At 48.8% G+C, this 21,115-nt stretch overlaps 1 protein-coding gene across 1 annotated transcript in view; it reads right to left on the bottom strand.

Moving 5' to 3' along the window:
- The window catches only part of DNAH10 (dynein axonemal heavy chain 10), a 49,322-nt gene extending 31,129 nt beyond the window's left edge, over positions 1-18,193 (bottom strand). The window contains exons 1-30 of the mRNA XM_081339166.1: positions 18,063-18,193; positions 17,603-17,711; positions 17,285-17,400; positions 16,448-16,664; positions 16,133-16,290; positions 15,240-15,470; positions 14,637-14,827; positions 13,587-13,785; positions 13,285-13,479; positions 12,979-13,149; positions 12,648-12,824; positions 11,680-11,856; positions 10,595-10,770; positions 9,701-9,852; positions 9,009-9,173; positions 8,600-8,807; positions 8,352-8,508; positions 6,892-7,368; positions 6,274-6,436; positions 5,943-6,055; positions 5,754-5,856; positions 5,068-5,246; positions 4,573-4,784; positions 3,901-4,057; positions 3,579-3,812; positions 3,360-3,482; positions 2,369-2,602; positions 2,038-2,261; positions 1,131-1,400; positions 187-370 (exon numbers count right to left, since the gene is read on the bottom strand). Coding sequence (XP_081195292.1) covers positions 187-370; positions 1,131-1,400; positions 2,038-2,261; positions 2,369-2,602; positions 3,360-3,482; positions 3,579-3,812; positions 3,901-4,057; positions 4,573-4,784; positions 5,068-5,246; positions 5,754-5,856; positions 5,943-6,055; positions 6,274-6,436; positions 6,892-7,368; positions 8,352-8,508; positions 8,600-8,807; positions 9,009-9,173; positions 9,701-9,852; positions 10,595-10,770; positions 11,680-11,856; positions 12,648-12,824; positions 12,979-13,149; positions 13,285-13,479; positions 13,587-13,785; positions 14,637-14,827; positions 15,240-15,470; positions 16,133-16,290; positions 16,448-16,664; positions 17,285-17,400; positions 17,603-17,711; positions 18,063-18,158 — 5,568 coding nt within the window. The 5' untranslated portion in view covers positions 18,159-18,193. The remainder of the gene's footprint in view (positions 1-186; positions 371-1,130; positions 1,401-2,037; positions 2,262-2,368; positions 2,603-3,359; positions 3,483-3,578; positions 3,813-3,900; positions 4,058-4,572; positions 4,785-5,067; positions 5,247-5,753; positions 5,857-5,942; positions 6,056-6,273; positions 6,437-6,891; positions 7,369-8,351; positions 8,509-8,599; positions 8,808-9,008; positions 9,174-9,700; positions 9,853-10,594; positions 10,771-11,679; positions 11,857-12,647; positions 12,825-12,978; positions 13,150-13,284; positions 13,480-13,586; positions 13,786-14,636; positions 14,828-15,239; positions 15,471-16,132; positions 16,291-16,447; positions 16,665-17,284; positions 17,401-17,602; positions 17,712-18,062) is intronic.
- Between the last annotated feature and the right edge of the window lie 2,922 nt (positions 18,194-21,115).

Here is a 21,115-nt window from a genome sequence, read left to right on the forward strand (position 1 = left end):
AGAAGAAGAAGAAGAAGAAGAAGAAGAAGAAGAAGAAGAAGAAGAAGAAGAGCAAAGAACAGCAAATGTATTCTGCTTGTTTAGATTCTCCAAATTCAAGATCTACTTTTTTTTTCTTTTTTTCTTTTTTTTTTTAAAAAGCATTTCGGAGTCAGAAGCCAATGGAAAAGCTCTTCGCTGGTTTACCTGTGTGAGCGTCAAGTATATCCGGTCTGTGAGTGGGGTGATGACCAGACGCCCGTTTAAGCCCATGTATTCGTAGCCGTATGAAAAGGTCCCAGTGCACTGCCGTACGTTGAGTTCGTCAGGCTCTCGGTCCCAGTAAAATCGCAGCTGGCTTTCCCACTCAAATTCACGGGCTTCTATAATGCTGACGAGAGAGGGTTTGAACGTGATCAGAGACCCCTTCCAGAACAAGGAAAAGTCAAGAGGCGCTCCGAAATTCATTCTTGTTACCTTGTAAGTAGGATTACAGATAGTCCTCGACTTACGTCAATAATTGGAGCCAGAATCTCGGCCATAAGCACGATCCCATTGCTTTGTGACAGCAATCCCTGCAGTCTCAGTTACTGTTGCATTAGGTGAGGCAAATTCTTGCTGGCTTCCCATGGGCAAAGTCAGTGGGGAAGCCGGCTGGAAGATCCAAGCCCCAGGCCCGCGGCAAGTAAGTGATTGCTCCTGGGTGGGGGAGGGAGGAAGAGGGTGCAAAGGGGGGTATGGGAGGGTCGGGGAAGGGGTGCAGGGGTGGCACAATGCAAGTGCAGAGGGGCTGGGGCAGGTTGCATGGGCGGGTGGAGACTTACGCCAGCGACTTGCAACCTTTCCTACCATCTTCCCCACTGACTCTCTGGTGATTGCAAAGGGCAATCACATGATTGCTTGGCCGCCGGTGTAAGTGCAAACAGGTTACCAAGTACCCACATCACAACCACGTGGTTACAAAGGTTTTGGGACGGCCGGAAGTCCAAGGACAGGTGGTAACTACCATTCTCTCAGCGCCGTGGCAACTTGGAACAGTCGCTGACCAAATGGTCATAAGTCAAGGAATACATATGCAAACATGCCATTCATGTCCACAGACATGTGGTTGATTCTGAACTACTCTGGATTGCTCCAAGGGGCGGATTTACCTGTCTCGTACAAAGTTATCAACGATATCCCTCGCGTGGACGTCAATGATGAGAACACTGTTGTATTTCTTCCTGTCGTTTTTGCTTAGCGGCTTGGTGATCCGTGTCACCAGCGAGTCGATCTGCTGGTGCATTTTCTTGGCATAGATCTTCATGGCTTGCTTCTCCCCTTTCTTGACCTTCCGGAAAACGTCTTCGACCTCCCAGGTCCACCACACCTGGTTGGCTGCCAGCACCATCATGCCCTGATACATCAGCATCCAATCAATCCTGCGGAAAAGCCAGATTTGCAAGGATGGCAGAGATAAAGATAACAGAAAACGTCTCCGGAGATAGCTGGATCCCGGTTATTTGGCTTTGTTTGGAGCTGTGAAAATGCAGGCGTTAAGGAGTACTTCTAAAATAATAGTAAGAGAACAATGTTTCTTCAAGAACTCGATTGCTTCTGGAGCAACAGGATTGAGCCAAATATCTCTTAATTCAGGGGTCTCCACACTTGGCCAACTGAGGAATTCTGGGAATTGAAGTCCACAAGTCTTAAAGTTGCTAAGTTTGGAGACTCCTGATCTAGTTTGATGCTAACCAACTTCTTCTTAGCTGGATGCCCTCTAGATATGATGGCATGGGATGCTGGGATGACAACCTCCCATGCTTCCCAGCTGGCTTGGAGAGATCTGGTTCAAGCCAATCACTCAGCTCTCCAGAGAAAAAGGCGGGACTTAAATCTCACGCACGGCGTCCACGTTCTACCAAAAAGGCTGACGAAAGGTCCTCTATTCTCTTTGTTTCCAATTTCAATCACACAGATCTCAACTGAGGTGGAGGGAGCATAGGGAAGAGCCTCATCTTTGGACTGCCAGGAGGACCAGCCATATTGGTGGCCCTGGAGAAGCACCCTCTCCCTCACCTGCTTCGGTCTTCGCAATACCGAAAGATGGCTTCTTTGGTGATCAGCCGGTTGGTCCTCCGCATTTCGGACAGCACCGCCGTCATCCAATTCTCAACTCTGCCTTCCGCCGGAATGGCTTTCCGGAACTCCATCACTTCACCTTCTGCGGAAATCATGGCGGTGGCAATCTTCATCCCGCTGTCGTCCTCGTGAAACTTCAGGGCGGCTATGTTGTCGTACATCTGGAACAAGGCAGGAGGGATCGAACAGATGAATTAAGCCACCAGTGGTGGCCGGAAAGGCAGGAGGTGAATTTAATCGTCCTGGGGATTTCCCCACCATCCCCTACCTTGATCATATGCTCCTGAACACATAAGGGGTCGCTGCTTCCCAGGATGCTGAGCAGTTCATCATCTGAGATGAAGAAGAAACGTGGGAAAGCGTTCCTCTTGGAATCCAGGTAATCGTTCAAACTCTTCTGGCACTTCTCCAGTCCATCGCTGATGTTCTGGAGGTCGGTAAGGCGGTTGTGAGCTTCACAGCATCTCTTGATCACTGGATCTTTGACCGTTTCTCCCATGATCTGCAGAGATCAGGAGGAGGGGGAGGAAGAGGCTGAAAACTACCAAGGATGAATCCTGTGAACGCTAATGATACACGCCTCTTCCCTTAAAAGTTGGCCAGAGCAGAACAAAAAAAACCAAGTTATGCTATAAAAAAAAGAAAATCCAAGCATTTAGGATGGTGAGAGTTTGCAGAAGTTTTCCATGAAATACAAGCCAAAAGACTGTATTGAAATGATATAAACAAACCCCCAAATGTAACACCACCACCTCAGAGCCTTAGGATAAGGTATTAAGAGGCTAGTTGTAGAGTTTATCTCCAGCTTGACTCCTGTGCCTAGCGGAACAGCCTAGAATTGTTGGATACAAGATGGGCAGCAAATAAATTTCAGAGGGGGAGAATCTTCAATGAAACATATGAAAGGCTCATGTAGTGTTTGGGGCCATTTAAGCTTCAGACATGCATTTGAGAGCTTCTTTTGGGCTCTGGAGCAACGGTGTGCCAACATATTCTTGGATCTACAAGGTATTTCTTGAGGGCCTTTTTTGGTGACCATCTCAACCTTCTCAGTCTGCTCAGAGGGTCCTACAGCTCAGGCCTGGAGCCATTTAGATCTTTCTAGGCTTCCATCAATATCTTGACTCGAGACCTACATTACCGAGGAAGCCCGTTCAATGCTTAAATAGTCGTCCAGGAGGACTTTCTCATTCCGAGACCCAGCACACATTGTTCCCTCTTACCCGGTATCCCCATCAATGCCCAGCTTAGCCACTTGCCCTTTTGAAGATCCTATCTATATTGTCAAATTTTTTGGCTTCCTCAGGCAGCTGGGATCGGATGTCTCCGCCGATGAAGATGCTTTCCAGGTACATCCATTTTCGCTGAACGATCATCCAGATCTAGAGAGACGAAACGCCGCGTTCACCAAGAGCAGGGAGGCTAGCAAAATGTAGCCTGACCTCCAAGAGGGCCACCTGGAGAACCAGCCTCCCTACCTCGATCACTTCGCCAATCAAAGAGAGGGTCTTCTCCCAGTTATGGACAGTTCCCAAAAAAGGGGCCACAAATCTGCTTCCAGAAATACTCTGAAGGTTGACGGCATTGTCGTCCAGGATCTGAATGATCTCATCGACGGATCCCAAAATGAACCCCCGTTCCTGAGTCCCTTTGAAGTACCGTTGCACAGTAAACTTCATGTTCTCCCAAGTTTCGATGATCTCCTTCACTCCCTGGGAGAGCAAAAAAAAGAGACCTTGCTGGTCGCTACTGGAGAGGACCGAAACGCACACAGGGAGGTGGGGGAGAAGGCCACCGTACCTTCTCGATGCTCAGCTCTTTGACGGCAGACCCCACAATCTCGTTGATCACATCGGAATATTTGTGCAGTTCCATGGCAAACATGTTCTCCAAGGTGAAGGTTTCGGTGGCCATGTCGAAACTGGTGCCCGTCCTGTTCATGAGTTCCTTCCAGTGTCTGAAAGGAGACGAGAAGTCAACACAGGTCACGGGTGGATTCAAGGGACCAAGTGATTTGGGTTTTCGGGGATTGGGGGGGCGAAAACATATGAAGAGCAGTTGCAGGGATTCGCTATCTCTAGTTTAATGAAAAGAAGGACCAGGGGCGACAGGGTAGCAGTCTTCCACTATCTGAGGGGCTGCCCCAAAGAAGAGGGAGTCAAGCTATTCTCCAAAGCACCTGAGGGCAGGACAAGAAGTGATGGATGGAAGCTGATCAAGGAGAGATACAACCTGGAATTCAGGAGAAATTCCCTGAACGTAAGACCGATCAACCAGTCAAATGAAGCTCTGGCTGGAGGTTTTAAAGAAAAGTTTGTTTGGTTTTTAAGAGAGAAGATGGGAGGAGAAACTCCGTCTGATTATATGTATTTTAACCCTGGCCATGCTTCCCAAGTTGTATGCGACTTCAAACGTCCAGGTTTAACGAAACCTTCAGTTATGAACAATGCCGGGGATGAAGGGAAGCCAAACCTTTCTCTCAAAGCCTCATTCTTCAAATCCAGCAGCAGAGGAATGGACTCCTTGAAAGCTTTCATCTTCATTTCCAGGTGATAGGCCACCGGCATGCTACGGACTTGTTTTGGCAACTTGCGAAGGGTTTTGAGATAGGCTTCAATTCCTTCCTGTAACACCTGGACATTGAGATTCACCCAGAGGGTCTGGGACCATTCCTCTTTGGCAGCCTAGAACCAGGAAAATTCTGGTTAAGAACATCTTCAAATTGGCCAAGAGATCAGAGAGAAGATTGTCAGATCAAGGCCCCCATGGCCCCCCAAATAAAGATTCTTCGAGACCACGTGCTAAATAGCTATTATCTTCTCGTTCATCTGAATAAACAGCACGGAGGCTCGTTCAAAACGAGGTGTGGGCGAGGAACACACAAAACTTGAATTCTGGTTGACCACACATAGCCTGGGGTCTGCGACTCTCATTTAAGAGTTTGACCAGTTGTCTAAAAGCATCTACCTGCTGCAGTTTATATATTTCGTAGATCTGTCTGAGGCCTTTCATTTCTTTTTGGATTTTCATCATGTCAGGATACATTGTAATGGGCAGGTCAAAGAGCTTTTCAGCGTTGGCCAACTCTTGACGATTCCTCTCGTGTTTCTCCAGTTCTTTTTCAAAAACCACCATCAGTTCTAACCCTGCAGGGGATAAAAAAATAATAATTCAGAACCGAGTGAAGGATGGGAAAACTCAGGAAGAATTTGAAGGGGCGCAAAACACCAGAAAATAAAGATAGGCAGTTATAAGTCATTAATATAGAGAATATAAATAGAATCGAACTGGCAGAAGCTTCTGACCCAACGAAACATCTTCTTCGGTTGATAAAAATGAAGATCTTTTCAAGAAGTAAAAATGACCCTGTTTTTAACAACCATGGTTCTCATATCTCCTAAAGCCCGTGCCTACAGCATCTTCTGCAGCTACCGTGCCACCAGGTTCCATAGAACCGGAAGGAAATATGACCAGAATTACAGAACATTGGACAAATGAGACCTGTGATAGGAAGAAGCATCAAGGTCAAGGATGAAGGTGGTGGTTGTGTTCTCCCAAACGAGAACCTCAAAATCCAAGACCTTTGATCTAACTTGGTGTTTCTGCCCTGCTTTCCAGCCGTCTGATGTCAGAAGCAGCAGGTTATTCCTTACCTCTGTCAAGGTTTTCACCAACAGAACCTGGCCCCTCAGTAACAAACCGTTGGTAGAAGTCATCAATCTCCTTGCTGTAATTTCCAATCTGCTCCCTCGTGATCTAGGAGACATAATCCCAGTTAGAAGGTCATCCCAGCTTCTAAACTCTTGTCCTCCCTTAATCTCAGAATGTGACAACCGCCATACCTCAGTAAAAGTCTTCTTGATGCTGCCCAGGCAGTGATCAACTCCTGCCGCGTCAGCGTACAGAGTTTCCCACATCAGTTTTATCTTATCCACCAGGTTCCGTTCTTCTTCTGCTATCTGGAGAGGAGGAATGAGGAGGTTTCTTTAGAAGATTCGGAGATTTAAGTTCTTTAGGGAAAATGTGTGGATTTTAGGGCTGTGGACTCTCTGGAGAGCGACCCTTAAAAGGAGCTAGCCAGGTCCTAAGGCCAGCCAACCCCACCAATTTTTCATCCACACAGGACCTTACTCTGCTAGGTATCTCAGCATCTTTGGCACCATACAAAGACACTTACGGCAATGTTGTACATGGCCAGGGTACGGTATCTCTCCTGAATGTCCAAATACTTGAGTTCCACTTCTAGAGATATCTGTTTGATCTCAGCTATCGTGCCCAGGACAAATTTGAGATCTTCCAAGGTACTCGGGGTCGTTTTCAGATTGTGCGACAATCTCTGGAAAGCATAGTCATTTACTCATTAGTTCACTCAAGCATTGCAAAGAACCCTTTGGGCCGAAACTACTGTCCAGATTCCATCAGCATGTTTTCAGCTCAGTGACTGTTGGCGAGGAATTAAAGGGTTGGTCTTCAAGACAATGGAGCGGAAGACATTATTTATAGAAGGATGTCTAACGTGCCTTGAAAATCACTTTGGACCAGTTGGTGCCAACACTAGTTAGCACCTGGAACAGAGGTGTCCAACCTCGGCAATGTTAAGACTTCTGGACTTCAACTCCCAGAATTCCCCAGCCAGCCCGCGCTAGCTGGGGAATTCTGGAAATTGAAGTCCACAGGTCTTAAAGTCACCACGGATGGAGCTTGAACTTGCCTAGACCTTGAACTCAGGCTCCTCTGCCTTCTCCAAGCATGGTAGAGCCAAGGGGAGCATCCCCAGCTGGAGAAACCTACCTCAATGTTTTCTTGAAGACTGTACAGCATCTCTTTGGCTGACTCGTTGAGTAGCTTCCCGAGGGAATTGACCCAACTTCTGGCGTTCTCCTGGACGGTGAAGGCCAACGGGGCCAGCAAGAGGCGGATGCATTGCTCCTCTTTGACCATGGGCTGTTGCATGACTTCCTGGGCCACCTTCATGTAGAACTGCAGCTTCTCATCAAAAACCACGCAGGGCGGCTTCTTGGCCGCAAACTTCTCCATGACGATGGCCTTGTCCAGCTTCCACAGGGGCCGATACCGCTTCCAACGGTTCAGATATTTGGTGAGAGAAGCCAGGAGCTTGTGCATGTTTTGCGTGATCAGGATGGCCTGTTCAATGATGGTTGGGTTCTGGGAGATGTCGCTGAAAAAGCTGAAGATGACCGGTTCGTCGTCCCCTGTTTGCTGGGGTGGGCACTCAATGCAAGAGCCGTGCAACCAGCGAACAAAAAGCTGCAAGGAAAATAAAAAAAGAGTCTCAGGCTAAGCTCAGCTCAGTTTTGCAGGCAGGGGAGAGGTTTAGTTCTCACGTCACTGAGTGCTAGCAGATCTGCCAGTTTCGGAGAAAAAAAACAAAAACCAGGGGCAGGTAGAAACTGAGAGTCCAGCTGAAAAGAGGAGGACAGGTAAGCCTTTAAATTGGACCTAGTCTTGAAGCACTGCTTCAGGCTTCAGCTGGTAGGCAGAACTGGAAGCCGAGAAGAATCCAAGACCTCTGCATAACAATTTACTGAAGAAAAGTTAGAAAGCCGTGAGGAAGGAATTCTAGTGACTCTGTTTCAAGGGCAACTCCTGTTGACAGAATCAATATTTTACTCTCTTTCCCTTCCCAGCCCTGCTGTCAGCCTAACAAGGTGGACCGCAGTAAGAAAACCATGCCGTATAGGTCAGGACTACTTTTATTGTAACAGCCTCTTTGCAAGTTGAACGTTAAGAGATCCATAGTGCTCTCTGAGCTTGGTTGTTTGTTTGTTTTGCAGATGTTTCATTACCTAGCTAGCACTGATGATGTTATCTAGTTGGGTCAGGAGACGTCTGCAAGAAAACCAGAGCGCAACAAAGATCCCTCATTTCAACCCTGAGCGACGAATCTTGCCCTTTACAAGTCTGAATGCACTTCCTCCTCTGCGTATCTTTAGCTCCACGAGAACTAGGGAAGGTCTTGTCTGCTTTCTCGTGATACTTTCTTGCATGAGGCTCAAACACCTCTTATCCAACCTTTGCTTGGGTGGCAGGTCTGCCTCCTGTCCTTCAAGGCCATTCCCTGTGCCCACTACACCTACGTAACTACTACTCAGCTCCTTCTTTTCAGCAGGAGGCCCAGTCTCCGTATCCTTCTTGATTTTTGAAACCGTTACAGAACCAGCCTCCAGAGGGGAGGGGGCTGCACAAAAGCATCCGATGAGCCCCTCCGGAAGAGAGCAAGGGCCTCTCACCTTGGTGGTTTCCACACAGTCTCGAATGCAATGGACGCTCATCTTCTCAATTTCCCCCATATTTGGCTGGAGGATGATCTCGGGAGCGGACAAAATGGTCTCTGCTTGGAAGATGGGGGTGCTCCCTACCACGGCGGCGTTGAAGGACTGCAAATTCCTTGAGAAAGAGAAACCAGACCCAGTCAGCGCTCTGCTCCGGCAGAAATGACCGGAGACGGAAGAGAAACAAGCCAGATGTGCAGACTTACTTCAGAACCAAATTGATTAGGCTTTGGTAAACCTTTTTTTCCCAGTAGGCGTAATACGGTATGAGCCGCGTGGCTTTCCCCGTGTTGGTGTTCACCACGAGGCCTTCCATTTTGGTTAGCAGGGGCCCCACCGAGGTGTACTTGCGAACCAAGTGCTCCATGTCCCTGGCTCGCTCCCGCTTGACAAACTCAAAGTAATCCTTCACACCTGTGCAGGTGAGAGGAGACCCAATGAAAGGTGAGGTCTTAATGCCTCATGAGGGTGTTAAAAAATAATTTGTGAGGAATGGCTTCATTTGGGGGGTGGGGGCAGGTACCTTATCTGGATTCAGACGGAAGTTTGACCTCCTGGTATTATAGGGCTTCATCCGGCTCCCAAAATGAGCAGAACAAAGAGTTGGCCACGTACCTGGGAGTTGCCCATCTCCTTTTGAAGGAGGGCTTTTGAACAGGTTGGCTGATTCGATTAATAAAAGTTTGTTATTGATGTCTTCAGCGTTCTTGTGAATCTGATGGATGAGGGATTCGAACTTCCCAATGGCCTGGGTGCACCGTGTAATGTAGTCCCCAATTCCTGGGAAGGAAAGTCCTTTGATCAGACTCAACGCCCTGTATGGGCGCACCGTGTGTGGCGTACGGCTGCCTGAGTGTGGTAAGTAACAGTAACCGTACAAAAGAATCAGAAGGGACTTTTGGAGGTTTTCCAGTCCAACCCCTGCTTAAGCAGCTTAGTATTTCAGATTTTAAGAGAGTTGGCTTCAATCATCTGAGAGAGAGAGACAAGGAAGGACAGGAAATGAAGAAAAACAGTTCAAGGTGCCTGGGAAACCTTGAAAAATGGGACAATGAAGGACCAAGTTTAAAAAAAAATACGACAGGGAACCAAAAGACACCATATGATACCAGCATGGCTGAATAAGGAGGAAGAGATTCTCTTGGGACATTTCACGTGAATGAAAAAAAAAGACACAAACTCACAACAGTAGCCGAGATAGCCAGCCATTAAATTCTACCAAGTTCAAGACCAGAAGGTTAAATTTTGGTATATCTGAACCGCAGACCCTAACCCTTACACTGTGTTTACCAGAGGACAAAATTTACCTAAAGAGTTCCAGTTGAGTCTTTTGTAACCCGATCGGAAAACCCGCCAGAGGTCCTGGGTGTGTTCTTCCAGAAGTTGGGCCTCGGCCTCATTCAAGGTTCCCATTAATTCGTGGTAGTGATCCAGCATCTGCTTGATGCCATCCGTGTATCTGAGAGACCGAAGGAAACACCAAAGAATTTAGTCCTGCGAACTGGGCGATTCCGGAGACCTTTTTCGGCTAGAAAAGCCCTCCTAGAAAACTACAGGTAGTACCCCAACTTTCAACCACGAGGGGGCCCGGCGGTTCCGTTGCTAAGCGAGACGGTTGTGAATTTTGCCCCATTTTACGCTGTTGTTGTGGGGTTTTTTTGCCACCGTTAGTAAGGGAACCACTGCCGTCGTTAAGTTAGCAACAACGGTTGTTAAGTGAATCTGGCCTCCCCACTGACTTTGCTTGTCGGAAGGTGGCAGAAGGGATCAGGTCATCCCTGGGAGAGGGCAACCATCATAAATACAAGTCAATGGCCAGGCGTCCGAATTTGGATGACGTGACCATGGGGACGTGACTGAGGCCGTAAGTGTGAAAAACGGTCCTAGGTGTGCCATTGTAACCTTGAATGGTCACTAAACGAACGGGTGTAAGTTGAGGATTATCTGTAGTCCTTTCTGCTTGCCCCCGGAGCTTGTGCTAAGTAAGAGGATCGTGATTTTCCCAATCGTTTTCCTAAACAAAGAGCTGAAGCAGAACAGGCCTACTTGAGGCTCAGAGAAGGTGAACAAGCCTATTTGTGTGTTTTTTGGTATCTGCACCCCTGAAAATGGTTTTCAGAGAAGGACAGACCAGACCAGACCAGTAGTGAGGCCGAGTCTCCCCGCCCCACACACTCCCCTCCCTGGCCCTTCATCCTTACCGCAAAAATTTGTCTTCCTGCAAAGCCACATTCCTTGCGATTTCAGGCACGGGGAACCCCAGGTGCTCCATATATTTTGTTTCGTTGATGATCTCCCTTAGCATGGGCGAAAAGTTGACCACGAAACGTGTCGTCTTCTCACCGGTGGCGGTTTCCCCCTCGTCCGAACGCAGGCTCTGGCAGGGAGAAGACCGGCCGTCGCGGGAGTCAAGAGGCTGGGCGGTTGAAATGACACCCAGGAGGGACCTTGGAGGTCTTCTAGTCCAGACCCCTGGCTCAAACCGGAGACCCTCCCTTCGCCATTTGAGACAAGTGGCTGTCCGGTCTCTTCTTCAAAGCCTCCGGTGTTAGAGCACCCAAGATTAAAGTCATCTTTAAATTTAAAATCACGTTTAAAACGGAGATGATTCGTGGCGACGTCACGGATACCCATCAACAATTAGCAAACAATTTACAGGCAGTCCTCGACTTACAGCTGACCGTTCTAAGTTACAAAGACACCGGGGAAAAATGGGACTTACAACGGTGCCTTGGACTTATGAGTGTCAGAGCATCTCCAGAGTGATATGATTAAAGTTCAGGCACTTTGCCAACTGGGATGTATTTATGATAGTCGAAGCATCCTGGGATGGTGGGATTGTCACTTCTGACTTTCCCAGCTGGCTTTCGACAAGCAAAGTCAACGAGGGAAGCCGATTCACTTAGCAACCACAAGAATCACTTTTAAAAACTGCACTGATTCACTTAGCAACCATGGCCCAAAAAAAAGGCTTGTAAAATTGGGTATCTCTTACTTAACAACCACCTGGCTTAGCAACCAAAATTCTGGTCTCCCCTGTGGTCATAAGGTGAGGACTGCCTGTATCACTTCAGCTGGGATGTTTGTTCGACCAGGCTGACTTGCCTACAGCCTTAAGAGGTCCTTGGGGTCTCCCAGACAAGTCTTCAACTAGCTGGGCCCTACTTAGCTTTCGTATCTCAGCCCAAGCTGGCCAGATCCCGCTGTTCAGCTGGAAATCTGACCGAGGCCGCTGCTTTCCGACGCATGCAAAGAGAGTTGATCTCTGGTTAAGAAGGATGCTCACCGGTTCTGGAGCATCTGGGCTTGACTGGATGACCACCCCAACTGGATGAACCCGGGCGAGGAGAGTTTTTTTCAGCAATATGGGAAGCCTTTCTTCAGTAGTGTTTCTCCACTGGTCGTACTTCACATCTTCGTATTCTTTCATCCTCTTGGCCACTTCAAGGTACTTTTGCTTCACCTGAAACAGACAAGAATAAGCCAGGCCTTGAATGGGTTTTGCCCTTTCCCACCAATCTCCGGGCACGGGAAAGGCTGTCCTAGGCTCTCCCAAAATGGGGATGGAGAGGCTGCAGGTGCCCAGCATGAAAAATCTACAGCCCGCTCTTTGATTCCCAAAGAAACAGATTTTTAAAAATTGCTCCACTTTCAAGGCCAGCTCCAAACTTAGGAGTTATCCATCTACTCAAGGACAAAACAACCGGGGGTGTTACAAATACTTATTATTTATAACTGCAGGTGGTCCTTGACTTCTTTGTTTAGTGACCATGCAAAGTTACAGTGGCACTGCAAAATGTGACTTGTGGCTGGTCCTCGTTGCAGAAACCCCACGATCACACGGTCGGAATCTGTGCGCCTGGCAACTGCCGTGTTTTTACGACGGTGGCAGCATCCTGGGGTCACGTGATCGCCCTTTGCGACTTCCCCAGCCGGCTTCTGACGTGTAAAATCAAGGGGGGGGGAGAAGCTGGATTCGCTTAACGACTGCAGTGATTCACATGACCACGGCAGTGATTCGCTTAACAATCACGGTTTTAAAAAAAAGTCGTAAAATTGGGCACCCTCACCGAACAGCTGCCTTATTTAGCAACGGAAATGCCGGTCCCCCAATTCTGGTGGGGAAATTTGGGCCCTGTTATGACTTGTGGACTTCAACTCCCAGAATCCCTGAGCCAGCGAGGGAAATTCTGGTCCCCAAATGGCGATCGTTTTAAGTCGAGGACTACCGGCAGCAAGAGAATTCCATTTCACCTCCTTTCCGCGTTCGCTAGCCAGCAGCTCCACCACTTCCTGGAACCGAATAATGGTGTGCTTGATACGGTAGAAGAGAGAGCGGGCCCAGTAAATGGCGCCGGCCATCGGAGGGTGGTTCTTGCACAAAGGAGGGCGGGCGAGGTTGTTGACAAAAATGCCGTTCACAATCTCAAGCTGTGAGTGAGGAGCAAAAGAAAACAGCCACACCGTCAGCATTTACTGTTGGGCTCCGACGGCCCTGGGCCAACTCAGCTGCCACAACCCCAAGTGGGGGAGACGAACTCAGGGAGAAGACAGCCCCGGAGACTTTCAGGACCGCCTGAGTTACCTCCTTGCAATATTGCGCCAGGATATCGTTGAATTTCATCATCATCTGTTTGTTGATGGCTTCCCGGGAACGGATGTGCTTGAAGTTCAAAAGCATGTCGAAGGCTGCTTCTGCCGAGCGAAGTGTCTTGAAGGACTCATCGATGAAGTTCTTGGCTTCTTTCTCAATGTCCTGAAAGCCAAGGAGGGTAAGTTAAAAGGAACACAAATAAGGTAAATAAAGAGGGAAGAACACGCAGGAGGAGGAGGAGGAGGAGGAGGAGGAGGAGGAGGAAGAGATAATAACAATCATGCTTCTGCTACTCACCAGAACTTCCAGCTTGAACTCATCCATCACCGCCTTCCACTGGTTGACACTTTTGAGGTTGAATGGGTCAAAGGTCAGAACTTCCATGGGGCTGACCAGGCCATCTACCCGGTATAAGACTTCGTCGATGCGCTTGGGGTCTCCCGTGACAGCTTTCAGTTCAGGCCCAAAGATGTTGTAAAATTCCTCCATGACCTGTTGGGTTATATCGGGGGTGGGTGGGGAACCGTGGCCCTTTTAGGACTTGTGGCTATAGTGGCTCTGGAATTCTGGGAGTTGAAGTTCACAATTCCTACTGTTACCTGCAACACGTTATAGAGGTCCTGACAGATGAAAGCCATGTAGTCCGTCTTTTCAAACAGCCGCTTCCGATCAAATTCCCATCGAGCATCTCTTCCTGATGCTTCAATTTTGGCCCGGATGTCAAAATACGATTCCTTCCAAATTTCAAGAGTTCGCTTAGCTTCTATCATCTTGGTTTTTGCCAGCTGCCTGTCTTCTCTGGAGTCCGTCAAAGAACAAAGACGGGGGGGGGGGGGGGAAACGTATTTGGTGCAGAAAAGAGAAGATAATCTTATATCCTGGTTGGCTTTAATGTTATGAACCTAAAATGTTTCACCGTAGATTAAAAAAAACACCAATCTCGGGGTTAGGAAGGTCTAGTACGGACAGCTTCAGAGTGGATGTAACTAGGGTTAAAACATGATTAAGGCAGAAGTGGGTTGGAAGGATTTTAAAAAATAAGAGACCGTGGATCACGAGGAAGTAGGCTTTTCTGGGGCTGATCTGTAGAATCCCCCAAAACCAGATTTTAAAATAATTGCTGTACAGCTTTTGAGACCAAGCCCAAACCGCAGGACTTATCAAGAGCAAAATGACCTGACAAATGCTTATTGTTTATAAGTGCAGCTAGTCCTTGATTTACAGCCATTCCTTTAGCAACCGTTTGACGTTACGACAGCATTGAAAAAAGTGACATTGCCAATCCTCAAACTTATGACTATCTTAAAATCCTCATGATCAGGTGACCTAAATTCGGGCACTTGACAATTGGCATGGATTTATGATCATTGCAGCATCCCATGGTCCCCATTTGTCAGCTTTCCAGACAGTGTCTGACAAACAAAGTCAATGGGAGAAGCCAGATCGACTTAATCACCCTACGATTCACTTAGCAACTGCAGTGATTTACCCTAAAATTGGGGAGGAGTCAATTAACAAATGCTTTGCTGAGCAATTAAAATTCCGGTCCCGACTGTCAAGGACTGCTTGCATTACATCCACACCAGGACTCTGGGCAATCAGAGTCTTGTCTTGGGAACAAAGGATAAGGATAAGGATCTGTCCCATACTTGAACAAAGTCCGCAGGTCCACGACTTTGCAGACCCTGGCTGAAATCTCCCAGGCGATCCGTTCCATGAGAGGGATCATCCGCTCGTCCTTGTTGTAATGGCGCGAAATAATCCAGACCATCCGCAAAGCGTTCATCAGCGAAGGGATGGTGTCCAAGACCACGTTGAACCCAGTGCCGTGGGTTAAATTCTGCCCCGGGGGAAAGGAAAAGAAGGCTATGGCTCAGCGGGGGTCACCTAGAAGCTCCAAACATTGGTGACTTGCCAAACTTTTCAGATTAAACGCTCTAGATAGGTAATCGCGTGGCATCAAATCAGGATTTTTCTTCATTATTTTAACAAACAATCCTCTTGAGATTTGGGTAACCTTCTTGCCAAGGTCTCGCATGAGAACACCGGAGGTTCTGTAGCATATACCGTCACGTGAGAACTAATTCTTAAAAAATGTAAGGTGAGTAATTTGTAGAAGCCACCTAGATGCTTGCTGGTAGAGAAACTGTGGCTAGTTGGAACCAACCGCAGATGACGCTCACTGACCAGGGAGGACCATTTAGGGAAGAGGCATCCCGCCCATCTAACCCCACCAGCTGACCCATACGTACCTTCAGATGTCGCTCCAGGGTGGAAAGAAACCTCACATTGTCCACCGCTTCCACGTGATGCTTGGAGAGTTCGTTGATGACCACCTGTAAGTTGTCCACAATTCCCGTGTTGGCAATTTCAAGCACGTGTAGGACCTTCTTGACTACAGGCAGCTTCACCTGCTCCGTCAGGGCGCTCAGGGTCGCGTTCCTCTCCCGCCAGAGGTCAATCTCCGCCAGCGGTCCGTTCCCCTGTGGACGAGAGGGAGGAAGAAAGGAAGGCCAGATTTTTATTTTTTATTTTATTTTATTTCCATTTATATCCCGCCCTTCTCCGAAGACTCAGGGCGGCTTACAAGCTTAGCAGTAGCCTTCATTCTATGTATATGCCTGCTTGTTAGGGCTTTCACACACACCCCCAAGTGGCATTATTACAAAGTCAGCTTAATTGCCCCCAACAATCTGGGTCCTCATTTTACCTACCTCGGAAGGATGGAAGGCTGAGTCAACCTTGAGCCTGGTGGGACCCGAACCTGCACTAATTGCAGGCAGTTGGTGTTACTTAAGGAGGCATTAGCCCACTGCTCCACCAAGGCTCTGTTCTGAAGAAGGGTCCGAACCTTCGTCATTAGAGGAGCTGGGCTGTCTCAGGAATTCTGGGATTTGAAGTCCGCAAGTCGTAGGGGCCACCCCTAGGACAGACGTTATCTACCCATTGAAAGAATGGATCAAAAGGATGTCCTCGGCATCGAGACAAATTCAGGATTGTCCTAACTTTTCCTTTGCTCCCTTGTCACGTCAAGGACCCGTAAATAGAGAGATTCGGGACTCGTCAACGAAGAGATTGCTGAAAATTACCAACCTTTAGGGGAGATGGGACTGTCAGATTAGGAGGCCAGCTTGCGCCCAATTACCTGAGGGACCTTTCTCTGGAGCTCTTCGTTTGCAGAAGAGATCAACACGAGCCAACCATTTGCAAGGCTTTCCAAAGTTTCAACCACTTCCTGGTCACTCGCCAGTTCGGATGCGTCCCCTTCAATGTTTAATGTCGGCATGTTTAACTTAATTTCCCCTGTGGGGTTAAAGAAAAAAGAAAAGAAAAAGCAATTGAGCATCCTGGGAGGTCTCTGATGTTGTCCAACTGCGTTGGGCCCACAGCGCCCAGTGAGTTGTAGCGCCGCTTCTCATTTTGGATGGCAGTTGTAAGCTGTCCCCGAGCCACAACTCACCTTCAATCTGCTGGATGGTCCTCTGAATGTGGCTCAGGAATTTTTGCATGTTCATCAGGAACTCATTCCTTAGATTCTGGTAACTATCAAACACCAGCGGCTTCTTCGGTGCCTTCTGGGCAAGCAGTGAATCCTCCCCCTCAGCTTTCTCAGACTCTGCATGTGTGCTGATCTCCTCCAGGCCATACTGGTTGTGGGACATGGCGGGTAGATACACCTGCAATAATTGCATTCTTAGGATTTTTCGACTCTTTTCACCCAAGGATGACCAACTCTCCTCTCTACGTTCAGGTATGGCACCCGCACAATCCTCCAACTGTTGCAAAGTCCAGGGGCAGCGGAACCCAACAGCAAGGGATGCTGGGAGTCGTAGTCCGGCAACATCTGGAGAGGTTCTTCAGGTTTGCTGTCAGACTTTGCTAGTTGCCAATAAAGGGTAGTATCTGAGAATGTTTCTGGATGTTTCTTTATATGAACCTACTAAAGTGACCTCTTTGGAGAAACGTGGCATAGGAGCTGATCAGGCTAAGCCTGAAGGAGGGGGTCCAACGAGTCATCAGTCTCGAATCCCTTCGTGCCCATAAGAGATCTAAGTCCACCTTGAATTCCTTCTACTCTTATCTACTTCCAATTTGCTTTGGTGGTTAGTACTTCAGATTCTTGTAGAGAGCTTAATCTTGCAATAAATCTTTATACTCATTTAAACTGCCTGGATTTTCTGATTTCCCTGGCACTTGATACTTGGATAGGAATCCCGAGTTATGGAGACAAGGCTGCCCATAGTTAGACCCCTACGAAGCCACAATGAAGGCCTGCCCACCAACTAAAGCCTCTCACCAGGGCCAAGATCTGTTTGAGCATCACCAGGGTATTGCTGTTCAAGATGCCGTATTCCAAGACTTCGGGCAAGACATCGTTGGCTTCAGCCAAGTCGTTGGGTTCCGACACCGTTTCTGGCGAAAGAGACTTTATTAATAAAGGGGCTTGATTAAGGAGGGAAACGGAACTAAGGGACAAATATTTCATTTCTCAAGTAGAGGTCCTGGATAGGCAAATGAAATAAGACTAAATGAAAGACAAAAGGGGCTTCTGGAATATGAAATATCCTGACGATCCGTTTTGCTCCAAGTTTTTTTCCCCCCTTTCTTAAAATACCTGCAGTTTCTCTCAGGAAAAAGACCGTGTCACTCTCCACAAAGTCTTCCGGGACATCATTCACTGCCATGTGGTAATAGAGATTATAAACTTCTTGCTTCACAATTTTCTGAAATGGAGGGAGAGAGAGAGAGAGAGAGACCAAATGGGTGTGCTTAGAAAGAAAACGCAACACACAGTTGACCTTCCAAATTTGGACGTGTGCTCAACTGATGCACTCGAAATGCAAGCAACAGTTGTGTTGGGAGCTGAAGGAACGGCTCTTGGCACAAAATCTGTGAACTGCCTTTGCGTCGCTTTTGTGCTGCAAAAAAGGCCAGTATTTTGAAAAAAATCACAAACCTGATTAAAAAAAAGAGAAAAGCTGTGGTTTAGGTAGGAAGAAGAGCTGATCAACTGCAGAGTGAGCCCTACAGAGAAACAACGGGGCCGACAACGAAACAGAGCCAAGGCAACTTACTTTGTACGTTTGAGCCTTTCGTTGCGATATGCCCAGTTCGCGTTCTATTTCTGCCAGGCCTGACCTGACCGAGGCCGTGGAGAAGGTCCCGCTCATGGGTTTTTCTCCTGTCTCGTTTAAGCTTCTCCAGCTTTTCCCTAAACAAGAGACATCCAGAAAAAAAGAAAGAAATGAGAAAGAAATCTCCCTCTGACTTCAGTGGGATCCCTAGGTTGCAATGAATCCATCAAAAGGGATCCCACCTGAGGATCTCCCTGCCTGCATTTTATTTTTCATGTTTACAAAGACATTAAATTTTGCACGATAAAATACAAATGAAAATAAAGATAGTAGGGAAATGGAAAAGGGGGGGAACATGTTGTATATAGTATGTTTAGCTGTGTGTCGTGTATTTCACTTTGAGAGCGGGCAACTAAATTTCATTTTTGATGTGTGCTGTTGTGCCCACAGTAAAAAAAAAAGACAATAAAGGTTATCTTATCTTAAACAGGAAAAGACCCTGACATTTGTTTTTCCTTCCCCGCGGCTGGCAGCCATTACCCACTTGCTTCGCCAATGGAGCTGGAGGAAGAGTCGCCTATTCTCTGCGAATACGTTTCATCCTCATCCGTCCCTTCTTCGTACGGCACGTCTGTTTCCAGAAAACACAGAACAAAATATGAAGACTTTTCAACCAGAAGTAGAACTGCACTGAGGTGGAGGAAGGAAGGCAGAGTGGCCCTAAGGGCGCCTCCAAACCTTCTCTGGATTTATTAGACTGGACCAGGTGCAGAATTTTCTTTTCAAAGGGAAATGAACTCCAGGCAGACGTTTTAGATATGGCTCTCCAGACCAAACTGCTAGTCCTCATGGGATCAGCTTTGGTCACCAAGGAAACATGGAATTAAAAAAAATGGAGGACTGAGGCTGTGCATTGGGCAGGGAGATACCATTTTGAAGGCCCCAAGTGTATTTTATTGCCCCATTCAATAAATTACACTATTATTTATCATCCCCGGTCCCCTACTAGGCACTGCTGAATTTCCTTTTCTAGAATTTACAAAAGAAATGGCGATATTCCTGGGTGAATGGGCCAACATCAGCTGGCAATGAGGAAACAGTGTTTGGCCCTGAGGGTGACCATAATGAGGAAAAAGAGGAGAAAGCACACCAGCAATAAATAATATATAATTTCTCACAAAATGATAGATAAACAGACAGATTTCGGGGGGGGGGGGGAGAGAGAGAGAGAGAGAAGGAGGGAGAAAGAAAGAAAGAGAGAAATCTCTTTTTTCTAGCCAATGGGAGGCCATCTGAGGAAACTGGGGCCATATGGGTAGGTGAGTAGCCAATGAAACAGCAGACATCCAGAGCTGGGCAACCAATCAGCTGTTTTGGTGGGGAAAAACCGGCTATAAAAAGGGCAGCAGGCAAGGGCATCTGTCAGAGAGCTGAAGAGAAGAGGATGGAAGAGGCCGGAGGGAGGAAGAGCAGCCCTGAGGGGCAAAAGAGCTGAGGCCACTTGCTACCTGAGGGCTGGCCGGAGCCCTGAAGAAGCTGGCCGGTCTGGAAGAGGCCAAGGCAGCTGCCCTGAGTGGGGAAGGGAAGTCACTCTCCACTGAGCATCTGGGGTAGCCAAAGACGTCCAGGCTGAAGTCCTGAAGAGGCTGGAAGACCCTGAGTGGCCAAAGAGCAAGAAGTCCAAAGAGGCCAGAGCAGCAGCAGGTCTGAGGGACCATAGAGCTGAAGCCCATCTGGAGGCTGCTGGGCTGGAGGCCCGAAAAGGCCAGAAGTCTGGATAGGGGTGAGAAGAGGCACGAGGGTCCTGAAGGGACCATAGAGCTGGAGGCCCAAAGAGGCCAGAGCGGAAGCTTGGATGAAGGTGAGAAGAGGCATGAAGGTCCCAAAGAGCTGGAGGCCCAAAGAGGCCAGAGTGGAAGCCTGGATGGGGGTGAGAAGAGGCATGAGGGTCCTGAAGGGACCATAGAGCTGGAGGCCTGAAGAGGCCAGACAAGCAGACCGGAGGGGTCAAAAGGTTTATCCTTGCAAGCTGCCTGGAGTCACTGACTGAGCTGCAGAGGGGGGGTCATTTCCATTAAATAAATAAAAAATAAAGTCACTCTCAAATTGGCACCTGCAGAGCCAACTGTGGCTGAAGAGAATGGGGGCAAAGGAGTCGCAGCCCCCTCCTGCAAAAGGAGGAAGAGGAGGGGCTGCCCAATCTTCCTAGGATGAGGAAGGCCAGCCTGCTTGCCCAGGGAATAGGGGAGGGGGGTACTGTGAGGACCCCCACCCCTTTGTCAATACTGGCGCCTTCCTGGGAGGGAGTCCAACTCGAGCAGGCAGCAGGTCCTGGGAATCTCTTGACTTGGGACCGAGTAGAAGTGGGGAGTGTCTGTGTGGGGGGGTGGTTTGGGGGGGGGGAGGAGGAGGGGGGGGTGTCTTTCCTCTGCAATACGGCTATTGCAGCAGCAGAGGAAGCGAGGGCGGGGAGGCGCTCTGCACGTGCTCAGGGGCCCGTCGCGGGCGTGCGTGCGTGCGTGCGTGCGGGGCGCACCGATCTCGACGTCGATCTCGTCCAGGCGCAACTCCTGGCGGAAGAAGAGGCTGGCGGGCTGGCTGTCCTCGGCGACGGCTCTCATGTTGAGGAAGTGCAGCAGCCGCTCCGTCTCCTCGCCGTCGTTGCGGTTCAGCAGCTCCTCGAAGGGGGCCGGGTCGGTGTGGCCCAGCCCGCGCTGCAGCCGCTCGCCCACCCACTGCACCCGCACGTCGTCCATCGCCGCCGGCCGAACCCGCCCAACCGACGCCGCCCGGTCGCCGGGGCAACGGCGCGCGCGGCCACGCCCCCTCCCCCGCGCAGGCTCCGCCCGCTCCCTGACCAGCGCGAACTACAGTTCCCGCCGTGCATTGCTTCTTTCCCCCCCTCAGCCGCTGGGGGGGAAAAAAACACGAAATCAAGGCCCTGGGGGCGCTTTGGGAAAACTGCAGAGCAAACCAAAAGGCACTCTGCACGTGCCCCTGAGGCAGGGGCAGTTCCCATCCTGAAATGTTGGGGGCTGGCTCCCCCCCCCCAA

This window comes from Vipera berus (genome assembly GCF_964194415.1).
Source record: "Vipera berus genome assembly, chromosome: 14".
NCBI lineage: Eukaryota > Metazoa > Chordata > Lepidosauria > Squamata > Viperidae > Vipera > Vipera berus.